The sequence below is a fragment of the Gallus gallus genome, chromosome 9 (assembly GCF_016699485.2).
Source record: "Gallus gallus isolate bGalGal1 chromosome 9, bGalGal1.mat.broiler.GRCg7b, whole genome shotgun sequence".
In the NCBI taxonomy this organism is placed as follows: domain Eukaryota; kingdom Metazoa; phylum Chordata; class Aves; order Galliformes; family Phasianidae; genus Gallus; species Gallus gallus.
The window spans coordinates 23,103,857-23,124,047 of NC_052540.1; the positions used below are offsets into that span (position 1 = coordinate 23,103,857).

General features: G+C 52.8%; 1 protein-coding gene across 25 annotated transcripts in view; it reads right to left on the bottom strand.

The window, feature by feature from the left end:
* Positions 1–20,191, bottom strand: part of MBNL1 (muscleblind like splicing regulator 1) — a 47,987-nt gene that overhangs the window by 16,257 nt on the left and 11,539 nt on the right. For 14 of the 25 annotated variants that reach the window (XM_046898468.1, XM_046898466.1, XM_046898465.1 and 11 more), the window contains exons 2-4: positions 13,687–14,247; positions 4,385–4,555; positions 2,554–2,754 (exon numbers count right to left, since the gene is read on the bottom strand). In XM_046898468.1, the coding sequence (XP_046754424.1) occupies positions 2,554–2,754; positions 4,385–4,555; positions 13,687–13,860 (546 nt within the window). In that variant the 5' untranslated portion in view covers positions 13,861–14,247. Of the gene's footprint in view, positions 1–2,553; positions 2,755–4,384; positions 4,556–11,802; positions 12,093–12,779; positions 14,248–20,191 lie in introns of those variants that run through there. The other 11 variants (NM_001163327.3, NM_001031322.4, NM_001163326.3 and 8 more) reach the window with 3 other exon arrangements.

Sequence of the window (20,191 nt, forward strand, 5' to 3'; positions counted from 1 at the left end):
AAACGTGCTTGTGAACAAACAGGGAGGTGAGTGGCTCCTTGTTCCCCCACATCACCTCCTTTCAGGGCTCTCTTTTTGCTTACCAGAAGAGCCAACTTCTGTTCAGGATCTCTATGGCTGGGCAGGAATGTGAGGGGAGCTGAAGGAAATTCTGAACCCAGGAAATTTCCACCCTGAGCCCAATGCCTTCAGTGAGTGGCTGATGACCACCTGCACATCTGCTCACCATCAGCATGGGCAGTGCGCCCCAAAAGCTTTGGAAGGAGCCACACTGCAGGAACAGGCACCAGACCAGCCCCACCAGCACCAACAACTGCTCAGGACACCACTGAGTCCTGCTGCCTTCCTGAGCCCTGGGCATGTTTGCAAAGAGCTCTCTGCTGTGGGACAGTGTGATTCAGTAGCCCAGAACACGTGTGCCAGCTGAATTAACAACTGAGTACATCAGTCTTGAAAATAAGTATTTAAAATTCTAACCAGAACAAATCATATTCCAAGATTAGATGCTAACATCACATGGTTATTTTTTCATGGGACAGCTCATTCCAAAGGAGAGAGCCAACCATATAAAGCTCTGCAGTCAGGAAGAACAAATGGCAGCACGGTGGCAGTGCAGGGAGCAGAAGCCACCCGTTGCTTGCAGCGTGCCAGCTGCTGGAAGGTAAAATATTCCCAATACGCTCTGCATTTTTCTAATCAATAAAATACATAACAATGATTTACTGCTCATAAAAAATATGTGCTGATTTGTCATTCGTACACTAAATCTAGATAGCTCAGATTAAACAGCCACTACACTGGACGGCACTGCCACATTCCCTACATATTAGACTACTGAAACTACATTTACCGAGGCAAAAAAAAAAGGAGGAGGAGCAGCCCCTGCCCACAGCAGGCACTGCACGTGTGTGGGAGAGGCATGGAGCTGCAGAGCGGCTGCACTGGGGCAGGCTCCTGGTCACAGAACTGCACAGCTCGAGGGGAGCAGGAGGCTCAGGGAGCTGCATGGTGAGGGCAGGGCCACACGAAGGCCTCATAGGGAGGCAGGGGCTGGGGGCAGAGGGGGAGGGACAGCCCTCCTTCAAGGACAAGGGCATCACTGAGATGCACAGCCAGCTGAGATAAATGCAATCACAGCAGAGAAGCTGCCAGGTGCTGGCAGGCCGGGATGTCATGAAATGAGAGGGAATTTGTCTGATTTCAGGTATTTTTGCAGACCTTTTTCTAACTGTGAGAGTAACACTCTCGCAGCCCCCTGTTGCGTTGAGAAGAGTGGCCTAGCAGCTCAGCACCTCTGAACTGTACAGACAGAACATGCTGCCAGCAGAGGGCTGGGCCTGCCGGCAGTGGCTCACCTGCTGCAGCCCCTTCCCCTGTACCTGTGGCTGCAGGCAGGGTCCTTGGAAATGCCCATCTCCAAGTTTTATTTCTGAGCCCAATGTGGTTTATTTAGGAGTTTATCTGACAGCATTTTATTTTAATCCCTTTCTGATAAGTCTCCTCTGAAATAAAGAGCTGGCTGAGGAGAAATCTCTTACAGTGGATGACGTGCCTGCCCGAGGAGGCTGCTCCTCCTGCAACCTGAATGCGCTCCAAGGAGTTCTTTCCTTTGACACCCCAACTCCATTGGGAAGCACTGTGACCCTGCAGGAGGGCACCGGTGTGGATGTGACGTCCAGGAACAGCGGTGCCGGGCAGCTCACAGCCTGCTGCTTGCCAAGGCGACACCACCGAGCAAAAGGCGCCCATGGCCCCCATCAGCAGACGCACACTCTATCGCCGCACATGCCTAGGCAGTTAGAAAGGCACTACCACTACAGCTGGCCGCACTCTAAAACAGATCCCTGCCACTGCTCCCACCGCACGCAGGGACCAGCTCCAGAACTGCTCACTCCATGCCCTCGGACACCTGTGGTGCCACGAGTCGCTGGGTACCTGGGGACTGCTGGGTGCTTCTTCACATCTGCACTGGCACCGAGGGCACCACACACAGCAGCACGTAACGTCACACTGCCTGCTGGGATGTCACCCACCTGCACCACCCAGCACCACGAGTGCATGGCACGGTGCTGGCTCTGAGCACAAGGCCAATATGGTACCAAGGACACGGCCAAGACTTTCAGATCAGAGAGATTCAGGGCAAGGGGGAGCGAGAGCCAGCGAGGACCAGCGCTTGCCAGGGCCGCAGCGAAGGAGCACACAGAGGCGCCGGGCAATGCCAGCAGCATGTGCCCAGAGCAAGAACACGGCAGAGCTGGAAGCGGCTCCCAGCCGGCAGCTGCAGCAGGCCCTGTGCCCGTGCCCGTTAGCAGCTGCTGCGCACACATTAATGCAGCCTCAGGACACTCTCAGTGCTCCGCTTCCCTCTGGGCTGCAGGGCCAGGAGCAGAGCTGCAAGCACGGCACGGGGCTGCGCGCTCTCCCTGCCCTCAGCCAAGGCAGGACACCATCAGCCGAAGTGACGCTTGCGGTTTGCTTTTTGCCAGAGAACTACATTCTCTCCGGCACACGCAGTGACTGGCACTGCGGGAGCAGCTACCATTGGGCTCCTACCTCCAGCCTGTCCGTCCTCATCAGCTTCTGCGCAGCAGCAGCGGCGGCAGCAGGCACCGGGACACCAGGGTTGCCCGCCACCAGCATGGGCGCGGTGGGCAGGATCTCCGCCGGCACCAGCCCTGGGGACACGGGCCCCAGGTAGGGGTTGAAGGCAGCCGAGGCATTGGTGGCTAGGCTGGGCGCAACGGAGAACATGGGCTGCAAGCAGAACAGAGACACACGCGTAAGTACGGGCACCTGCCACACTGCCACTCGGCGCTCGTGGGCACAGGACTGGTCCGTGGGTCTTGGAGGAATGCAGCCAAAGCGCGTGCAGGTGTCTGGTGCTGGTGAGAAAGGACTGGCACGAGGGCTGCGGCACGCGGCAGCAAGCTGCAGGATCAAGCGCTGCAGCGAGGATCGGGACCTGCTGCCCCACTGAGTGCAGGGCACGGCGCTGGCACGGCCAGTCGGTGTCCATGTCCAGCTCTTTGTCTCCATGTCCAAATAAAGCAGTTGCTCAAGGCGTTTCCATTTTTCTTCCAAAGAAATTTTTAGAAGGAAAAACAATGGAGTCAATGCAACTTTTTTCTCTGTTTCCTATCTATGTAGGCCAGCCAGCACAGAGCACCACATGGCTTTGAGTTCCTGAGGAAATGACCCAATTGTTTGCAAGCAACGAGAAAGTCTGTCTGAAACACTGCACAAAAACATATGCAAAGGTTACTGGAGAAAGAAAGCCTGATATTTGCATAAACAAGAGGGCTCTCTTCGATGTATCTGCTTTTTCATCCACGTGAACGAGACAGAAAACCATAAATTTTACAAGAAACAAAATAATATTAAGTTTGCTATTAATTAACCATACTTTTCATTACTGTGTTATCGTCTATGCAACAATGGACCTATTAGTAGGATGATAAGAGAAGACTATTTTAAGCAATGGCTTTCACCGCCTGCTGCATGCAGACTGTTCAGTTTCTCCATAGCCCCTAGTAAGAGCGTGCTGGCACCAGTGCGGCATCACCGTACTCCAGTCAGGAAAGAAAAACAAAACTGGGGCATACTTTGCAGTTAAAAACTTATGGGGAGGCAGCTGTGGAGTGAACGCCTGCGCAGCAGCACGGTGTGGCCTCACTGGTGCTCGCATAGCAGCACGGCCTCAGCTCGCTCCCTCGCTTTGGTGATGCATGCAGTTGTGTTGAAGGATGCTCAAAGAGCACAGAGGACGCCCTGTCTTCCCACGCTGTGGTAACTGCAACCAAAGGCAATGTACTGTGAAGATCCCTCCACAGCAATTTCTGATTTTCCCAGCCACATACACTTCTTCTTGAAACAGGAGAGGCATAAAGCTCTACGGGAGAATAGCAGTTCTATTAAATAAACCGAACAGGCCACCAAGTGCAGGAGGGCATTCTCTGCATCTGTCCCCCACTGCCAGCCCCATGGCCGCAGGCTGAGCTCCATGCACAACTCACACTCTGAGCTCTGCCCCACAGCATGCGGCCAAACCGGAGCCCAGCACAGAACACCGAGGGCTCCACCACATGAGTGGAATACAGCCAGCAGGAATCTTCCCCAAAATTTCCCACAGCATATGAAATTGCAAAGGAAATGGCTGTCTACTAAAATCACACACACACATCGCTCACATTCTTAAAATTAAGAAATATGTTATAAAAAAGAGAATGACATTAGCAAGTGAAACAACGTAGTTTTGGGCAAGAGAGGAATTGAGTAGCACAAAGACATGCAGCCCAGCACTGGATTTCCCCATTAGTTCCTGACGTCTGTGGGCTCCTACAGCCACCCCCCTCCAGCACTCACTGCCCCGGCCCCAAGCACATACCACAGGCTGCAGCGGGGCTCCGGGCATCATGGCATTGGCAAGCTGCATCTGCTGGGCCAGCATGGCCATGTTCTTCTGCTGGATCAGGTTATTGCGGCCATTGATCTCCAGCTGCGTTTTTAAGTGCGGCGGCGGGTGAAGGTACTTGCAGTTCTCCCTCGAACATCGCCCCTGGGGAAGAGAAGGAGCACAAGAGGCTGAGGCAGGCAGAGGCACATCTCCCGGGGAGCCCCCATCAGCCCAACCCAGCCAACCCCGCAGCCCCAGCTCCTCCCAGGGTGGCCAGGTGCGGATGGGAGCGATCTCACAGCTCTGCTACCAGCTGCCTGCTTCGCCTTTCTAAACCACGCATTTCTGCACAGCAACCCTAACAAAATGCTGCTGCTGCTTGAAGCCAGGCAAACAGGAATGGCTGTAAAGCAAAGCTTGCACACCCCTTACAGGGATGCATTTTCCCCCATGACAGCAGCACACAGTGGGGCTGGAAGAGGCTCACCCAGCGCTGGCCCCACACTGAGCAGCACTGGGCCACTGTGCAGCCCAGGGGTCACCGGGTGACCATGCAGCCATCTCACAGGGCCAGGACAGTGGGGTCACCTGCACCCACAGTGCAGACGCACTTGATGCACTGCTTGCAGGGTGACAGTGCAGCCTCAGCTTTCACTGATGAGGAGATAATGCAGTAACAAAAAAAAAAGTTAAAAAGGAAGAGAGTCGAATCCTCTTCTGGAAAAACAGATCCTTCAAATTACAATTCTTTTCCTTTACTCATTCCTCTTTGAAACAAATCCAAGCAGGAACGGTGACAAGGCAAAAGACAGCCTTACGTTCATTTAAAAAAACATTTTTATCCGGAAACAAATCAATTCAATGCAGTTTGACCTTATCCTGCAATTCAGCTCAGAACACTGACAGTGCTCTCATTGCAGCAGCTGCCAGCAGCCTGCACTGCTCTCTGCCCTGCAGCCCAGGCACCCAGCTCAGCGCTGCCCGCAGCCCCAGCCTCCTGCAACACGATCTCATGGCTTGCCCACTGGCTCTGCCCAAGCCCTGCACAGAAGATGCAGCTGATGCACAGGGCAGCAGCCCTGGCGCTGGCTGCCAGCAGTGAGGATACACTGTGTTTCTGGGAAGGCAGATTTGGGTCAGCACAGCACAGCGCTGAATGTCACATCTCCCCTTCCCACAACGGGGCCTACGTGAGTACTTATTGACGCTCAGCAGTCACTATGATGGTATAATTAAACCACTCACCTCTGCACATTCAAGCCACCCTGAAACTGAGTGCAACAGTAGCAAGTGAGGATGTGCACTGAGACACTGCAGGCTGCCCCCAGCCCAGCCCCCAGCTCCCTCCCGGGGACGGACAATGCTGCTCTGCCCCCTGTGCCCCACAGCCACCCCATTGGGGTGCTGGTCCCACCACCTGGGCACAGGATGGGCAGGAACAGCCCCATTTTCCAGCAGTACCAGCCAGGTCTGCTGCTGGATGCTCGTGGGCAGTGCCTCAGGAGCTGTCCCCGTGACCCCCACAGTCCTCACTCAGGCACATAACGCCTGACATACTGGGAGTAAAAGGGACATCTTTGTGTCTGCATGGAGGGAAGCAGATGCAAGGATTTACAGTTGTTTAGCACTCCAGACCCACACCCTGCACCCGGCTGCCAGCTGCAGGTACGGAGCATGGCTCAGCACAGTGTGGCAACAAGTGGCTCTCCCACTTTGAAGCTGGCTGCATGCACTTACAGGTCTGAAAAAAGAGATGCAACCGCTTGCATTTGTTTGAGCAGAGCGCTGGCACTGCGTGCAGCTGTGCTACCTGCGGGAGGCAGAGGGCAGGCAGAGCGGTAATTGGCGTTCCCACCATGGGTAAACACACTGGCACTCGCCATTATGGACACTATATTTAAAACTGAATTGCTATTATACAAAAATAAAACCTTGCTTTCGTGATTTAGGAGCAGGCAGAGACAGCGCACAGCAGGACCCAGCACACAGCTCTGCAGCACTTGTGCCGTGAGCAACACTGCTGGGCTGCAGCTGCAAAGCACTGCGCTTCCCTCTGCACAACAGCACCTGAGAGCAGCCCCATATACCCACTGCTCAACCAAATCATCCTTTGCAAATATATCAAGTATTTTCAGAGCGCTTCACTAACTACACAAGCGACCAACGGCCCTCTTCAGGCGCTGCATCTCATCTCAGCATGCCGTGCTGCACCCACCTGCTCCATGCCCTCCACACAGTGCGTGGGCTTTACCCACAGCAACCTGAGGGCAGTCCTTCAGGTAACACCACACAGCTGCCCACATTCTCGTTTCCCAGCAAAATGCTGAGGCCACTCCCTGCTGCAGTGCAGCTCTGCTGCAGGTCAGGCCATCGAATGACCTGCATTGAAAAGGACCTCAAAGATCACCTAGTTTCAACTTCCTCCTGTGGGCAGGGTCGCCAACCACTAGACTAGGCTGGTTGCCCTGCTGACGTTCCTATGGACAACCCTTCCCAGCCCTGGCAGCCCCAGCCCCGTGCTGCCCTCTGAGCAAGCACCCAGCTTTGGTGCTCTTTGCAGTGGGGAAAAACAGCAGTTACAAATTGTGCTCTGAAATGCAAAACCTTACAGCACTTGAGGAATTAAATACATAAAAGCACTTTTAACATGCAGAAATAATGCAGGAAACTGAGCAGAAGCCATTCAATTCTTTGCAGTAAAACAGCACCTGGAGCTACCATGCGTTATGCCTCACCATGACTGCTGAAAAGTGTGCTTGTTTCTCAAGGCACAGAACTGCAGTGCACTGTAGAGCAATTCAAAGCCTGAAGATAAACCCACGGCTGGCAGCCGCTGCTGCAGCACCCAGTGAGGTGCAGTGTGCCACACGTTTGGGATGAAGGATGTGAGCACAGCTGCTTACAGTGCAGCCACCAACGTGCTGCAAGGTGCCAGCAGGGGCCTCGTCACTGCCTGGGGTGGGGGGCAAAGCAGTGCCCAGACACGCCGTGCCCAGGCCATGGGCTGCTGGCCATGGTATGAGGCAGGGATAGCAGCAGCTCTTGCAGCACTCCAGTACAAACAGGCAGGAGTGCAGCTGTGCTGACAAAGCCGTGATCTGGACAGCAGGCACAGAGGAGTACTTTGCTTTATGGTCATTGCTCATCACCTCAAGAACTAAGGAACTTATATGGGGATGTGTTCTTTACCGTATAATTTATTAACGTGCGGTATTCGGCAGGCAAAAATTAAAACAATTGCAATTAGCACTTTTTACAGTGCTATGGTGCAGTCAAAAGAAAAAAAAAAAAAGCATGAGCTGCCCACGCCCAGCCAGGCCTGCATGCTGCAGATCACCAGGACTTGCAATTTTATGTGAGACATTGCTTCACATTCTGTATCATCCTTGACCAGCTGGGCACTACTGTCATCTACCAGCTTCGTGTCGCTTAACTTTCAGAAAAAGGTTCTTGGAAGGAAAGCCAAGCTGCAGTCCTGCCCACAGAGCACCCCCTTCCAAGCACCGTGCAGCAGCCACAGCCCCGCAGCACCCGCCCCCCCTTTCCAGCTCTGCAGCCAGCTGTACCAACACTGCCACTTACAGAACCCGGGGATCAGTGTCACATCAGCTAACTCAGGCTGACCTCCAGCAGCACGGAGTGCTCCAGGCTCTGTAGCACAGAGCAATGCACCACACATGGCCCAGCACCAGGGGGAATGCTCCATGCTGTCACCAAGCCCAGGTGACGCAGTGAGCCCAACAGGCAGAGCCAAGCAGGGCCGGCAGTCACACACCATTGCCTCCAGTGCTCCTTTATGGCTCTCGCCACCACTCTTACACGTGTGCTCACAGTGGCTCACTGCCCTCCTGAGTGCAGGCGCAGAACTGTGTGGCTGCACCCTCACACTGCATGCATCTGCCCCAAGGAGCATCACCCTGAGTGTGCTCACAGCACTCAGGCCTTCATGCAGATCCCCAGGAAAGTTGAAACAAGGATCAGATTGCCCCAGTGATGATCTTCTGCACTGACAACACTGCTACCACATTGCAGCACTCACCAGTGAAGGGACAGCAGCATCAGATGTTGGTAAAGGGGTAATGCCAGAAAACCAGTTCAGTATTTGACTGCATAGCCTGCAGGGACATGCATGCACAGCAGGAAGGAAAGGCAAGTTTAAATAATAATAGATTGAGAGGGAAAGGAACCACAGCAAGCCAAAACAAAGACAAGATAGGTTAATCGTTTTTTATGGCATAGGTAAACAAGGGAAGGAAAGGACATAATGAGCAAATGGTTAAACAGCTAGAAGTGAAAGGACTTAACCATAAACTTTATGATTGAAAAGATAATGCAGTGAACGTCTCTGTGTAGTTTGGATTTCGGTAGCAAGCAGAGAACCAGTAACTCTCCTATGTTTGATAATGCCAGGGAGAGGGGAGTCAGAAGCCTTTAAGAGAAGAAAGAGTTTAAGCAAACGAGAAGGGAGGTGGGGAACGAAGGCAGGCATAGCAGGGCTGCTTGGACCAGAGGGGAGTGCTACGGCACAGCACAGCCTCCCAAGCACAGAAACAGTCCTGGACAGCGCCGGCCGTGCACAGCGCTCCTGCAGAGCGACCCACGGGGAACCACTGTGCGTGCGGACAGGCCCAGCACCGAGCACTTGGAGCAGCCTGCAAACACTGAGTCCATAGCAGGAACCGGGAGCCCAAAAAAGCTTGGGAAATGCATGGGCAGGAAGGAGACAAACAGCAGAAAGCGCTGCTCAGCAGCTGGAAGGTCTTAGAGCACGTTGGGGCTTTGACGGAGTAAGGATGCGAGGATGGAGCTGTCCTTGCCGCTCTGCTCCAGCTGCTGAATGGAGGTCACTGGGTACAAACCAGTGGCAAACACAGCCGGCAGGATTTATTTTTCTAAAGTCAAACTGTCCCGAGACCTGCCAGAACAGTGCTCTGCAGCCAGAACTCCCTCCAACTGTTTACTTTGACACCAGCACTGGCAGGCAGAGCAGGGCCTTCCCGGGAGGCAGTGGGGCTGCACCAAGCCTGGAATGATGGGCAGGGGCTGGCTGAGGGCACGCGCTCCTGGGGAGTGCCAGCACACACTTTTTCTGGCGATATTTTAAGCTATCACCCGAGCCTGCACTGATATTACCTTGATAATGCCAGCAGGAAGGGGCAGATACACTCGCCTTCGATGCACTGAAGAGCTGAGCTCACTTCAGAGCCTGGAGGCTCCGTTAAGCTGTGCCTGCAACCACTTCAGAACGGCCAAGCACTCACCCAGGTGCACCTGTTCTGCAAAGCCCCTTTTCCCTTCCTGTTCAGTGCCGTCACAAAGGAAGGCTCAGGCGCTCGGTTCTGCCCTGCACAGCCCTGCCCAACACCAGCCCAATTTCCAAGAACCACATGGGATGCACAGTCCCAGCAAACACACCGCCATAGCTCCAAAGTCAGAAACCAGATGTAATCCTGGATGTGATTTATTTGTTGCTTCCAGCAAACTTACGAGTGAGCCCTGGCAACGGGACTTCTGTATTCGGGAGAACCGAGAAACTCTGACTTGGGGTCAGCTTCAAAGGACAGAGGCCTAGCAGGCTGCTGCCAATCACAGGATGGCTCAGGCTGGAGGGGACCTCAGAGATCCCCTGGTTCCAAGCCCTGCCAACCACTAGATCAGTGCCCAGGGCCCCGTCCAACCTGGCCCCGAATGCCTCCAGGGATGGATGGGGCACCCACAGCTCCCTGGGCAGCTGTGCCAGCGCCTCACCGCCCTCTGAACGTTTCTTCCAGCATCTAACCTAACTTCTCGTGTAGTGTAAAGCCATTCCCCTCGTCCTGTCACCATCAGACTGTCCTGCCTGCCAGCTGCCTTAAAGAACCGGAAGGCTGCAATGAGGTCTCCCTGCAGCCTTCTCTCCCCCACGCTGAACAAACCCAGCTCCCTCAGCCTTTCTGATGGCTCGGGACAAATGACAGAGTTTTTCATTTTCATTTTTTTCATTTTTCATTTCATTTTCATTCATTTTTTTCATTGATGAAATAAGTTTACTGTGATTTTCTCTTATTTCTATGTAAATAAGTAGGGTCCTGACCCTGCACCCTTCTGCACTCTAATGCAATAGGCAAGGAGAAGTCAAAAATGTACCCCTGCTTTCTGAAGCAGCGATAAGGAGAGAGATGCAAACAATCACTAACAACATCCGTGAGGTGGCAGCAATAGGGTGGTCGCATTGTCATCTGTAACAACAGTATTGTTAGGTATTTTTAAGGCCTCTCCACAAAAAGTGAAATGTCACTATTGAAGAGTTCAGGAGTTTGGCTCCTGAGACGTGAGCTGTTCCCTGACCAAACGCTGACACCTGGTACAGCAGCAGCCGGACACAGGGCAGGGGAGCTGCCTGCTGCCACGACAGGACAGCCTGGAGCTGTTCTGACAACTTGGAGAAAGCAGAGAAACGTGAATGTTTGAGACTTGCTCTCTGCAGAAGGAAGAGCAGGGCAGAGCCCATTTCACTGGGACATCCAACGAACACAAAGCAGCAGCCCCAGTGGCAGAAAGCTTAGGAGAACAGAATGGTAACTGAAAGTGGCCGTGCCCACAGAGCGCACCAGCTCCCAAACAATGAATGAATCACACCAAATCCAGCAGTGTTTTCCAAATCCTTCCACCAATGGGGCTCAGATTAGTGAGAACCAAAGTGTTTTGGATGGTGGCAGCTCGCACCCCACAGAACGGCCACCAGGAGCGGAGAAGCACCTGCTGACAGCAGTGCTGAACACGGCGGCCACAGCAAACACGCTCTCAATCCAGGTCACCCCTTTTCCCATTGCCTTCCTCTGTGCTTTTACAATTGCAGAACCGCGCTGCTAGGAAAGGCAGCACAGGGCCGTGGGCAGGTCCTGCGGCACACAGCCGTCCCTCTGCACGGCATGCCCAGCGCAGCTCTCGGGGTGTCTGGGGAAGTGACCAGAGCTTCAGCACTGGATCCTACCCGGGCAGATTTTTCCAGGAAAAATATGAAAAAAAAATGTTGTAATATGACACTTAAAATCGGACTTCTGTTGCAAACCAGTTTCCTGACTTGGGACCTCAAGAGCATATTTTTGTTGTGGATAGTTCAACAGGCTTTGAGGCATCCAAATTTAGGAAGAAAATCCGATGGAATTTGAACAATGCGGAGCCAGAGCTGGAGCTGAGTCAGCCACTCCAGCGCCCAACCGGAACGCTCGGCCTCAACCTTTTTGTCTTAAAGTGACTCCAAAGCCACCCAAGGGCTGGCAGCCCCTCCCCCCCCAGGCCCCCTGCCCAGGCTGCCACCTCATGTGCAGGTTTTATATTTTTGTTGCCTTCTTTTTTTATGTTTTATTAAAAAACATGAACAAATATAAGAAGTTTTGTTACTCACATACATGATCTATATTACATACCTTATACATGGCCCGAGACAATTCCCCTTCCCCTGATGTGGCCCAGAGCAAGAGCAAAGGCTGGACGCCCATGATCCACATTGAATGACTGAGGCAGTAAAAGTTACCACGTCCCAAACGGAAAACCTCTTTTTCGTAACCTACTCACTGAGCTTCCAGAGCCAGACAAACTTGGCAAAACACTTTCCTGAGTTGTTTTTGCATAACATCTAATGTTTGTGATACTGCAGCAAACATAACACAGTGACCGGAGCTTGTTTAGCTCAGTGTGCGCAGAGATCTGCAAAAATCTGAAACACAAACACAAGGAGTAACTGCTGGGACTGAACAGGGAGTTCAGTGCTGAGATATATTCTGTTTTCTCTTTGATAAAGACACTCTCCCACATTAGACAAGCTACTTAACTAAATAAAAATAATGAAACAATACAGAGCCATTACTGCAGCCCAGCCCCAAGCCAGCAGCACGCCTTTACCACGAGCACAAGTAAGCACTCCTGTAAAGCAGTGTATTTCTTACATATCTGGCTGGGAATCCTCCCTGGCTTACAGCTCAATTAACCACATTGACTTCACGTGGGCAACAGAGCAGCCTTGCTAGACAGAACACCCTGAAGCAACACAGCACTGTAACATCACCTACAGCCATTATCCAGGGCTCACAGCTCCTGACAGAGATGATAATTATCTCCTTCATTAAGACACAGAGGAACTTTGCTGAGGGGCAGAGCAGCAGCGGTGCAGTGCCACTCAGAGCACCCCGCTGGGTGCATGGGCCACACCGAGCACAACGGCACCCAGCATGGGCTTCTGCCATCACTGACAATGTGAGGACACCGTATGCTATAATTATTGTTGTTTTACAGTTAGAGAAGCAACACAAACACATTTCAGTTCCCATACACAGAGCAGGCTGGCGCAGTGAGGCTGGGCATTTCGGACCTGGGGACACTGTGAAGGTTCAGCACATCTCCCCACCTGACCCAAAGCACGTTTGAAGCTCAGATCCAGCGTTTTGTCCAAGCCCACCACAGGCCCTGCTGCTGCAGCTGCCCACCGCTCCTGGGGCTGGGGCTGAAGGGGAGAAAATTACGTTGCAGGAAGAGACCGATATTTCTGCTTCCCAGCTTTTGATTTTTATGTTTACACCGAATTAAAATACCCATCCTGCAAATGGCACTTCAAGTGCTAAGATTATAGAAGTTATAAAAAAACCAAGGGAAGGAGCTGCAAATCCACGTGTTCAGCACCTACTGCTGAAGCCAAAGCTGAAGCCAAGATGCACAGAGCCCAGCTCAGGCCCAGCCCCAACACCAGCACCACACTGTCACCTCCCTGCACCCAGGGGCACCATGCACTGCTGGGCATCAGCCCTCCCCACACCCAGGCCTTGGTGGGAAGCAGAGGCTAACCGCGTGTCCTGAGAACCAGCGTAAGCACAGCATTCAGGGCACCCAAGGAACATGGAGGGAAAGCACTGCTCCAAGATGCACATCCCGCTGCTGGGGACAGCACCAGCCCGCCTGCAGCCATGGTGGGAACCAATCACCATATTGCTTACGTGTCTGTGCTATTAAGAACAGCAAGTCCCTGCAGTGACTTAGCTGTTTCTGAACGAAATGCCCTCTACTCCATCTACACACAGAGCAATCTGGGGCCAGAGGACTCCTGGCTGCAGCCACGCCAGCTGACCCCAGCCCTGCGGAGCTCGTTCTGTGCCGGTCCGTCCTTCCCTGGGCCCAGAGAACGACAGCAGCCCTCAATGCAACAGCAGCAGCAGATCGCTGTTGGCGGGCAGCAGCACTCCCTCGGGCTCTCGGTCTGCACCACCGTGACCGCTTCTCCTCAACCGCACAGCCTTGGAAACAACGTAACGGTTACTCACTTTCAATGAGTCGAAGCAGGCGATGACACGTCCGTTCTCCACCTGGCAGCTTTTCGACGGGTGTGCAAATTTACATTCCGTGTCCGGCCGTGAGCACGTCCCCCTCTGGAACTCCCGGCACACCTCCAGCGTGAGCCACTTGGTGTCGCGGATGGGCGTGACGCTGACGGCCATCGTTAGGTCCTACGGGGTCAACGTCCAACACAGCAGCGGGGCCGGGCGGAGCGGCTCCAGGCGGTTCCCGCTCCGTTAGGGGCACATGGGGCCGGGGGCGCCGAGCGGTCACCGCACGGGGGGAGGGGGGAGGGCGGGCTCAGCACCCCATGGCGGGGCCGGGGCCGTTCGGAGCGGCCGCTGGGGGGCACGGGCGGCTCGGAGCGGGCGGGGGCGGCTGGCCGCGCTCTGCCGGAAGGCTCCGGCTTTCCCGGCAAACTTTTACTGGGACGCGGAGGCGGCCCGGGCAGCGTCTCTCGGTTACAGGTGGCGGCGGCTCTGGGTGCCGGTGCGGGCGGCACGAGCGGGGCGAAGCGGCGCGGCGTCGGGCGGGCCCTCAGGGCCGACCTGCGGAGAGAGAGGACAGCGGTGAGTGCGCCCGCCGCGCCACGTGACCCGCCGCGCGACGGAGAGGCGGCCAATCGCGCGCGGCGTTGCAGCGGCGCTCCGGGCGACGAGCCAATGGCGTGGGCCGTCTTATGAAAGGTCGCGCCTGTCAGACGCTCGCCGCCGCCGCGCCGGGCACAGCAGCGCGGGACGCGCCGGGCGCCGCCGCCGCCCTCGCCCCCTCCCGCCGGGCCTCCGGGCCGGGTTCCCCCGTCCGTACCGCCGGGCCCACACCCAGCGCTTAAGCAGCGCCCGTCCGGGGCGGCAGCGGCAGCGCGGTCCCCGCGGCCCTCCGCATGGCGCGCTCCGACTGGAGAGCGAATCCGCGCGGAGCCCCGGCCCGGGGCACAGCGACCCGCGCAGCGCGGCACGACGGACCCGCAGCCGCCCCGCACAGCGCAACGGCTCCGACGAGACGCAATGTGGGACGCTGCGCTGCCCGATCCACGCCAAGCACCGATTTGTCCAACGCCCCGCGCAGGGGGAGAAGCGCTCCGTGTCTTCTATGCGCCAAAGCCAGAGTTCAAAGCCACGCTGTCCAACCGCGGCGCTTCATTTCACCCTGATGGCCGGAATAGCCACCCCGACGAAGAAAGAAAGGCAAGGCAGAAGATCACAGAGTGCAAACAGATGAGCGCCCCGCTCTGTGACAGGAGTAAATCCAGTGACGCTCAGGAAGCAGCGCGCTTCGTCCCCAGTCTGCGGCACGCGTTCCTCGGAGCTGGAGCAGCCGCTGCCTGCAGGGAATGCTGCTGCCCTGGGCTGGGACACGCGGGGCTGAGCCTCACCCTTTGCTCTCCGGCTGCCAGCTCCAAACAGGGCAGTTCCAGGGAGCTGTGCCGCCTCAGAGGGAAATCTGAGCGAGAAGCAATTCTGCCTGTACAGTTTCTTGAAGAGAAGGCTTTGTTGGAATTTGTTATCTACCTGAAAACAGCCCGAAACATCAGCCTTTAAAGCAGTCCTCTGGCAGGAACAAAAACCGCTCCGGGCCAGAGGCATGTGCTCAGTTCTCCACTAAACAAACTGGAGGAAACCCTCAGCACGCAATTACAACTTTTGATTTGCATAAACTATGCTCCTATCACTTTGAAATTCTCTTGTGATATTCCAAGCCAACAAAGGAGTCACCCGGTGAGCAGCAAATACAAAAGGATACCATCATCTCTGAGAAACCAGCGGACGCACGAGGGTCACTTTGGAGATGTCTGCACACAGCTGGGAAACACGACAACAAATCCAGGGGGCAGAACTGGCTGTGAGGACACACAGGGCAGAATGGATGCCCATCTTTGTGGTTTACCTACAGGCTGTTCTCACTGCAGGAGGACTTCTTTTTCCCCCAGATGTTTTGCTGCTTGTCCTGGGACTGCTGCAACATTGCTTTGGCCCAAGTATAACTTTGTATTCACCGGTTGTTGAGAACCAAAGGAAACTAAAATAAATACAAGCGGTGAAAATAAAGTTTGAACTATCGAAAGCAAATGAAGAGGCAGTTCTCAGAAGAGGCAGAAGCAGAAGTAGACTATGTAACACTGAGCAGTCATTCCTTAAGGGCACAATGGAGATGATTCAGTTGTCTGCTGAGCTGGGTCGATGAAAATTATTAAGAAACAGCTTCAAAAATCAATGCAATCGTAATCTGAAAATGCCCAAGAAAGTGAAACTAACAGAAAAAGGACCACATGGCTATTGTGTCTAAGTTCTGCTTAAATGTGTCCAATTTTTATTACTTCCCCTTGTTTCTATAAGGACATGTTGTGCAGTGAGGTTAATGATACACTTTTCCTCCTTGTTACAGTCCTTGACACAGAAGCAAGGCACTGGAAGTGGCTCTGCAGGAGCCATTGTTTTCACTCTTCCTGTAAGGGGATGGCTGGACGTTCCTGTCTTCTCTATCTCAATTCACACATGTCTCTTAAAGAAAGATGTACAAAGCTGGAGGATCAAAAAGAGCAACAATAACACCACGGCAGTGAGGAGTGCTATTTTTATGCTCGCAGAAGTGGAAGCTGCAAAAGGAGTCTCAGTGACACGGGAACTGTCAGTGAGAGCAGATAATTGCACAACACGAATCCATCCTCATGACAGTGACTCTAATGAGATAGGAAATGCAATAAAATCAATATCCTATTTACACTGTCGGTACAATCTCAAAGCTTGAAATTGCCAAAGAGCTGTCTTTTAAATAAAGAAATACAAGAATTACCAACTGCCTTAGAGTATTTTCAAAACTCTCTGCCAAATGCAAAGTTTACCAATAACATATCTCAGCATAGAATTTGGAAAAGATGCAGCAATTACTTCATGGCACAACTGAGGGATATAATTATAGCACCATCATAAAATTAAGCTGAAACAATGAGCTAATTAACATCTTGGCCACCTAACAGTGAAGGACTGGTTGAAGAGAAATACTCTCCAGTCAACTCTGCTGCTGAACAAGCGACATCTGTACTGCACTCCAGATCCACAGAACCACTGTCTATACGGGCAGGGCAGCACATAGAGCAAAAGGGATGCCTGCTCCCTGGTGCTTCTGTGCACGTCCATTACAGCTGCAGCAAGGGAACCTACCAGCCACGTGCCACTACTTGAGATGCATCTAAGTGCCCCTCACCCGGCAGTTACTTACAGCCCTGTCAACTGCAGGCACAGCAGCACTAACTGCACAGCAAGCCCCACACCAGGATTGTGAGATACCTGCCAACATTACTGTGACAACCCAGATATTTTGCATAAGATAACATATTTTGCTGGGTGTAGTATTGGGAGTGGTGTTTTAAAGGGTACTTCCATGAGGGTTTAGCTCTGGCAGTGGCTTGGGAAGGCAGCACGACCCCAGAGCTCAGGGGGCTCCCAGGCAGCCTCTCTTCTGATGCCTTTGTCCTGAGTACAGTTTCAGCACAACCACCTAAAAGCGGCGTTACACCTGAACTTAATGCATCCAGGTTGGTTCAAGAAGCCTGGATAAATAATGAAGAGGCAACATTACAAAGTAAGTGCCCCCAAGAGTGTATCCATTACTGCCTTATGCAGAAACAAGGTATTTTTCTGAAGTCAGTTCTCCAAGATGTATGTCCCTCATCAAACTGCGACCTGATTCCTACCAGCAGTCAGGGCCATTCCTGTACCAACGTACAAATCCCATAGCCCAATCCTGTCTCACTTTAGAGCAATGCCATTTTCCAGCCAGAGAACTGTACTGCAAAGTCCATGAACTCCCTTTTCGTTAAGGACCAACTCTAAATAAAATACGTAAAATACATCAAGAGAAAGAAATATGTCTGTTGAATTTTTTTTTTTTATTCAGTTGTTATGTATCAATCTCCTTTACAAAACTGGTAATAGTTCACATTATCTGAAAGCATTAGATGGATGCATACTCATAAATGAAAATAGGAAAAGGTCAGGCTGCCTCTTGTCCAGCAGGAAGGACTGCTGTGCGCTCAATCCATTGCTATCGATCGATGTATTACAAAGCACTCACATGTCCAACATTAAAATTGCAAAACTTGTTCCTGGTAGTAAAACCTTACCCACATGATTATTCCTCCACCATAGCGTTTACACAGCCTATGTTACAAATAGGAAGTTCTGCATCTTCCTGGGATTTATAGGGGAATTTAAGCCATGCAGTAAGCACGACATTTCCCAAGCAAGTCTAAAAACAAGCTTTATATTAAAAAAATAACCCAGTGATCTACCTCACAATGCTGAGAACTATACCACAAATTGAAATAATCAGCAACCATAATAACCAAAAGCTCTACTCCAAAAACAAAGATGATCAACAACCCTGTGCACTTCCAAAAGGCAGAACGTTACTCACATCCAGGCTCTTGCACATTAAGACATGCTATCTGACCAACTACAGACGTGCACAGGCTGAGTACATTTGGGAAGCAGGGATGGGCATGCCAGCTCCACACCAAAATTCACCAACAGATGGGCATGGGAGTGCTGCTCCCCCCTCAGCCACACATGTGCTCGCCCCCCAGAACACCTGTTATCCTGCTGCTCGTTGCAGTGGGACAGGCTGGGGGTGGCTGCTGGTTGCACACACAGCCATCAGTGAGGATGCCCAACGTGCTGCAGTTTGGGTGTTCTCAAGAACATGGCCATGTGACAAACCTCGGGATAGCAGTCCTACACTGAGACTCAGGATAGAGAGGTACTCTTAACTGTGACAAAAAGCATAATTACACATTACCAGAACACAACTCCCCATCGCCAGGGGACTGCTAACGTGTATGTAAAGATAAAACACACACACGAGGCACACATATGCATGGAATGTGACTGGCAGCATCATGTAGGATGATGCTACAGCAACCAGCAGTGCCCGTGACACACACCACTGCCTCCAGGGCCGGATGCAGCCGATGCCTGGTGCGTCACATCCCAGCGCTGGGTGGGATGGCTTCTGGAGCACATCCAGAGAAGGACAACACTGCTGTGAAGGGTCTGGAGCACAAGTCTTATGGGGAGCGGCCGAGGGAACAGCAAAGGTTCTGTCTGGAGAAGAGGAGGCGTGCGGCCCGGCTGCCCCAGTGCCCGCGGCTGTGGGATGCAGGGGCTGTGGGTGCAGGTGGTGAGGAACGCGCTGTGGGTACTTCTGCTTTCAGCACAACTCCCACTCAGGCAGCCCAGCGGCTTGTGCAGAGCTGTGGGGAGCAGAGGTGACACCGCAGCCATCATATGCCTCTGCCAAAGCACGAGAAAGCACTGAGAGCTGCTCCCATGTCTGTTGCCAGGCCTAGAAAGCCAACCAGCTCTCTTTCCCAAAGGATCTCATGTCCAAAATAGAGTAGTTTCTATTTTTTAACACATTGTGACCTTACATTTGATTTATGTCAGGCATATCCTTCTGGTGTAGTAAAAACTTGTACAACCCATCAGAAAATACGCAGAACCTAAAATGACATACTTGCATCGCATACATAAAAATAAAAGTCCCTTCTAACTGAAATAATTATGTGACAAAAATCCAAACCCTATGGTTTGCCCCCACCCCAGGTGCCTGTGGCAGCTCTCATGAGCCATGCAAGAGCGCAGCGGTGTGGGTACACAGCAGAGCCAGGTGCAGAGGAGCCTTCCTTGACTTTGCAGAGATGCCTACAGACAGTGCTCGGGACACTGATGTGGTTCCCTCTGAACAGCAAATGGTCTCACACCAGCCTATAGCCATGCCTTCGGATAGCAGGCAGAAGCTCCAATCAGTCAACAGCATTAAGAAGAAACAATGAGAACCGTATGGCTGTGCTTTATTTTGGGAAAGAGGTGAAACATCTTTAAGACCTTTTTAAAATCAAATTGCTATAGTTATCGTTACGTTTGCTCACCCTGAAGGATGACATTCCTGCACTGGCAGCACCAACACCACCAGCTCACTAACAGCTCTGCACAGCACACTGCAGCGCAGCCATTGCAGCAACACAGGGTACCTGCAAACAGCTTCTGTACAGCTTGAAGGAAAACAAAGTAGTTTTGACACTTACCATGACAAAAGACAATGCTTACAAGTCATAGAAAACAAGAACACAAAATACCCACAGCAATAATTCTGTCATTCATGCAAAAAAATGAGTGAAAAAAGTTCAAGTCACCGCATGTGAGCCACCAGCACTGGAAGAAGGAACAGCTGTGTGTGCTTTCACAAAAAGGAGACTGGCAAAGAGTCATTTAAGGAACACATCTGCAGATAACGAAGCACCGGTGGGCAGCCAGAGATTTCCCAGGGACCTCATCCTCCACACAGACCCAGGCAGCAGAGCCCCCACACCTGGAGAGCACCGCACACAAAGAAGCACACAGCCATGGTCCTACTCTGCCCACACCGCTGCCTTCTGTTGTCACTGCTGGGGAAAGGAACCCCAAAGTCAGCTTAGGTTCTGCCTACATATTG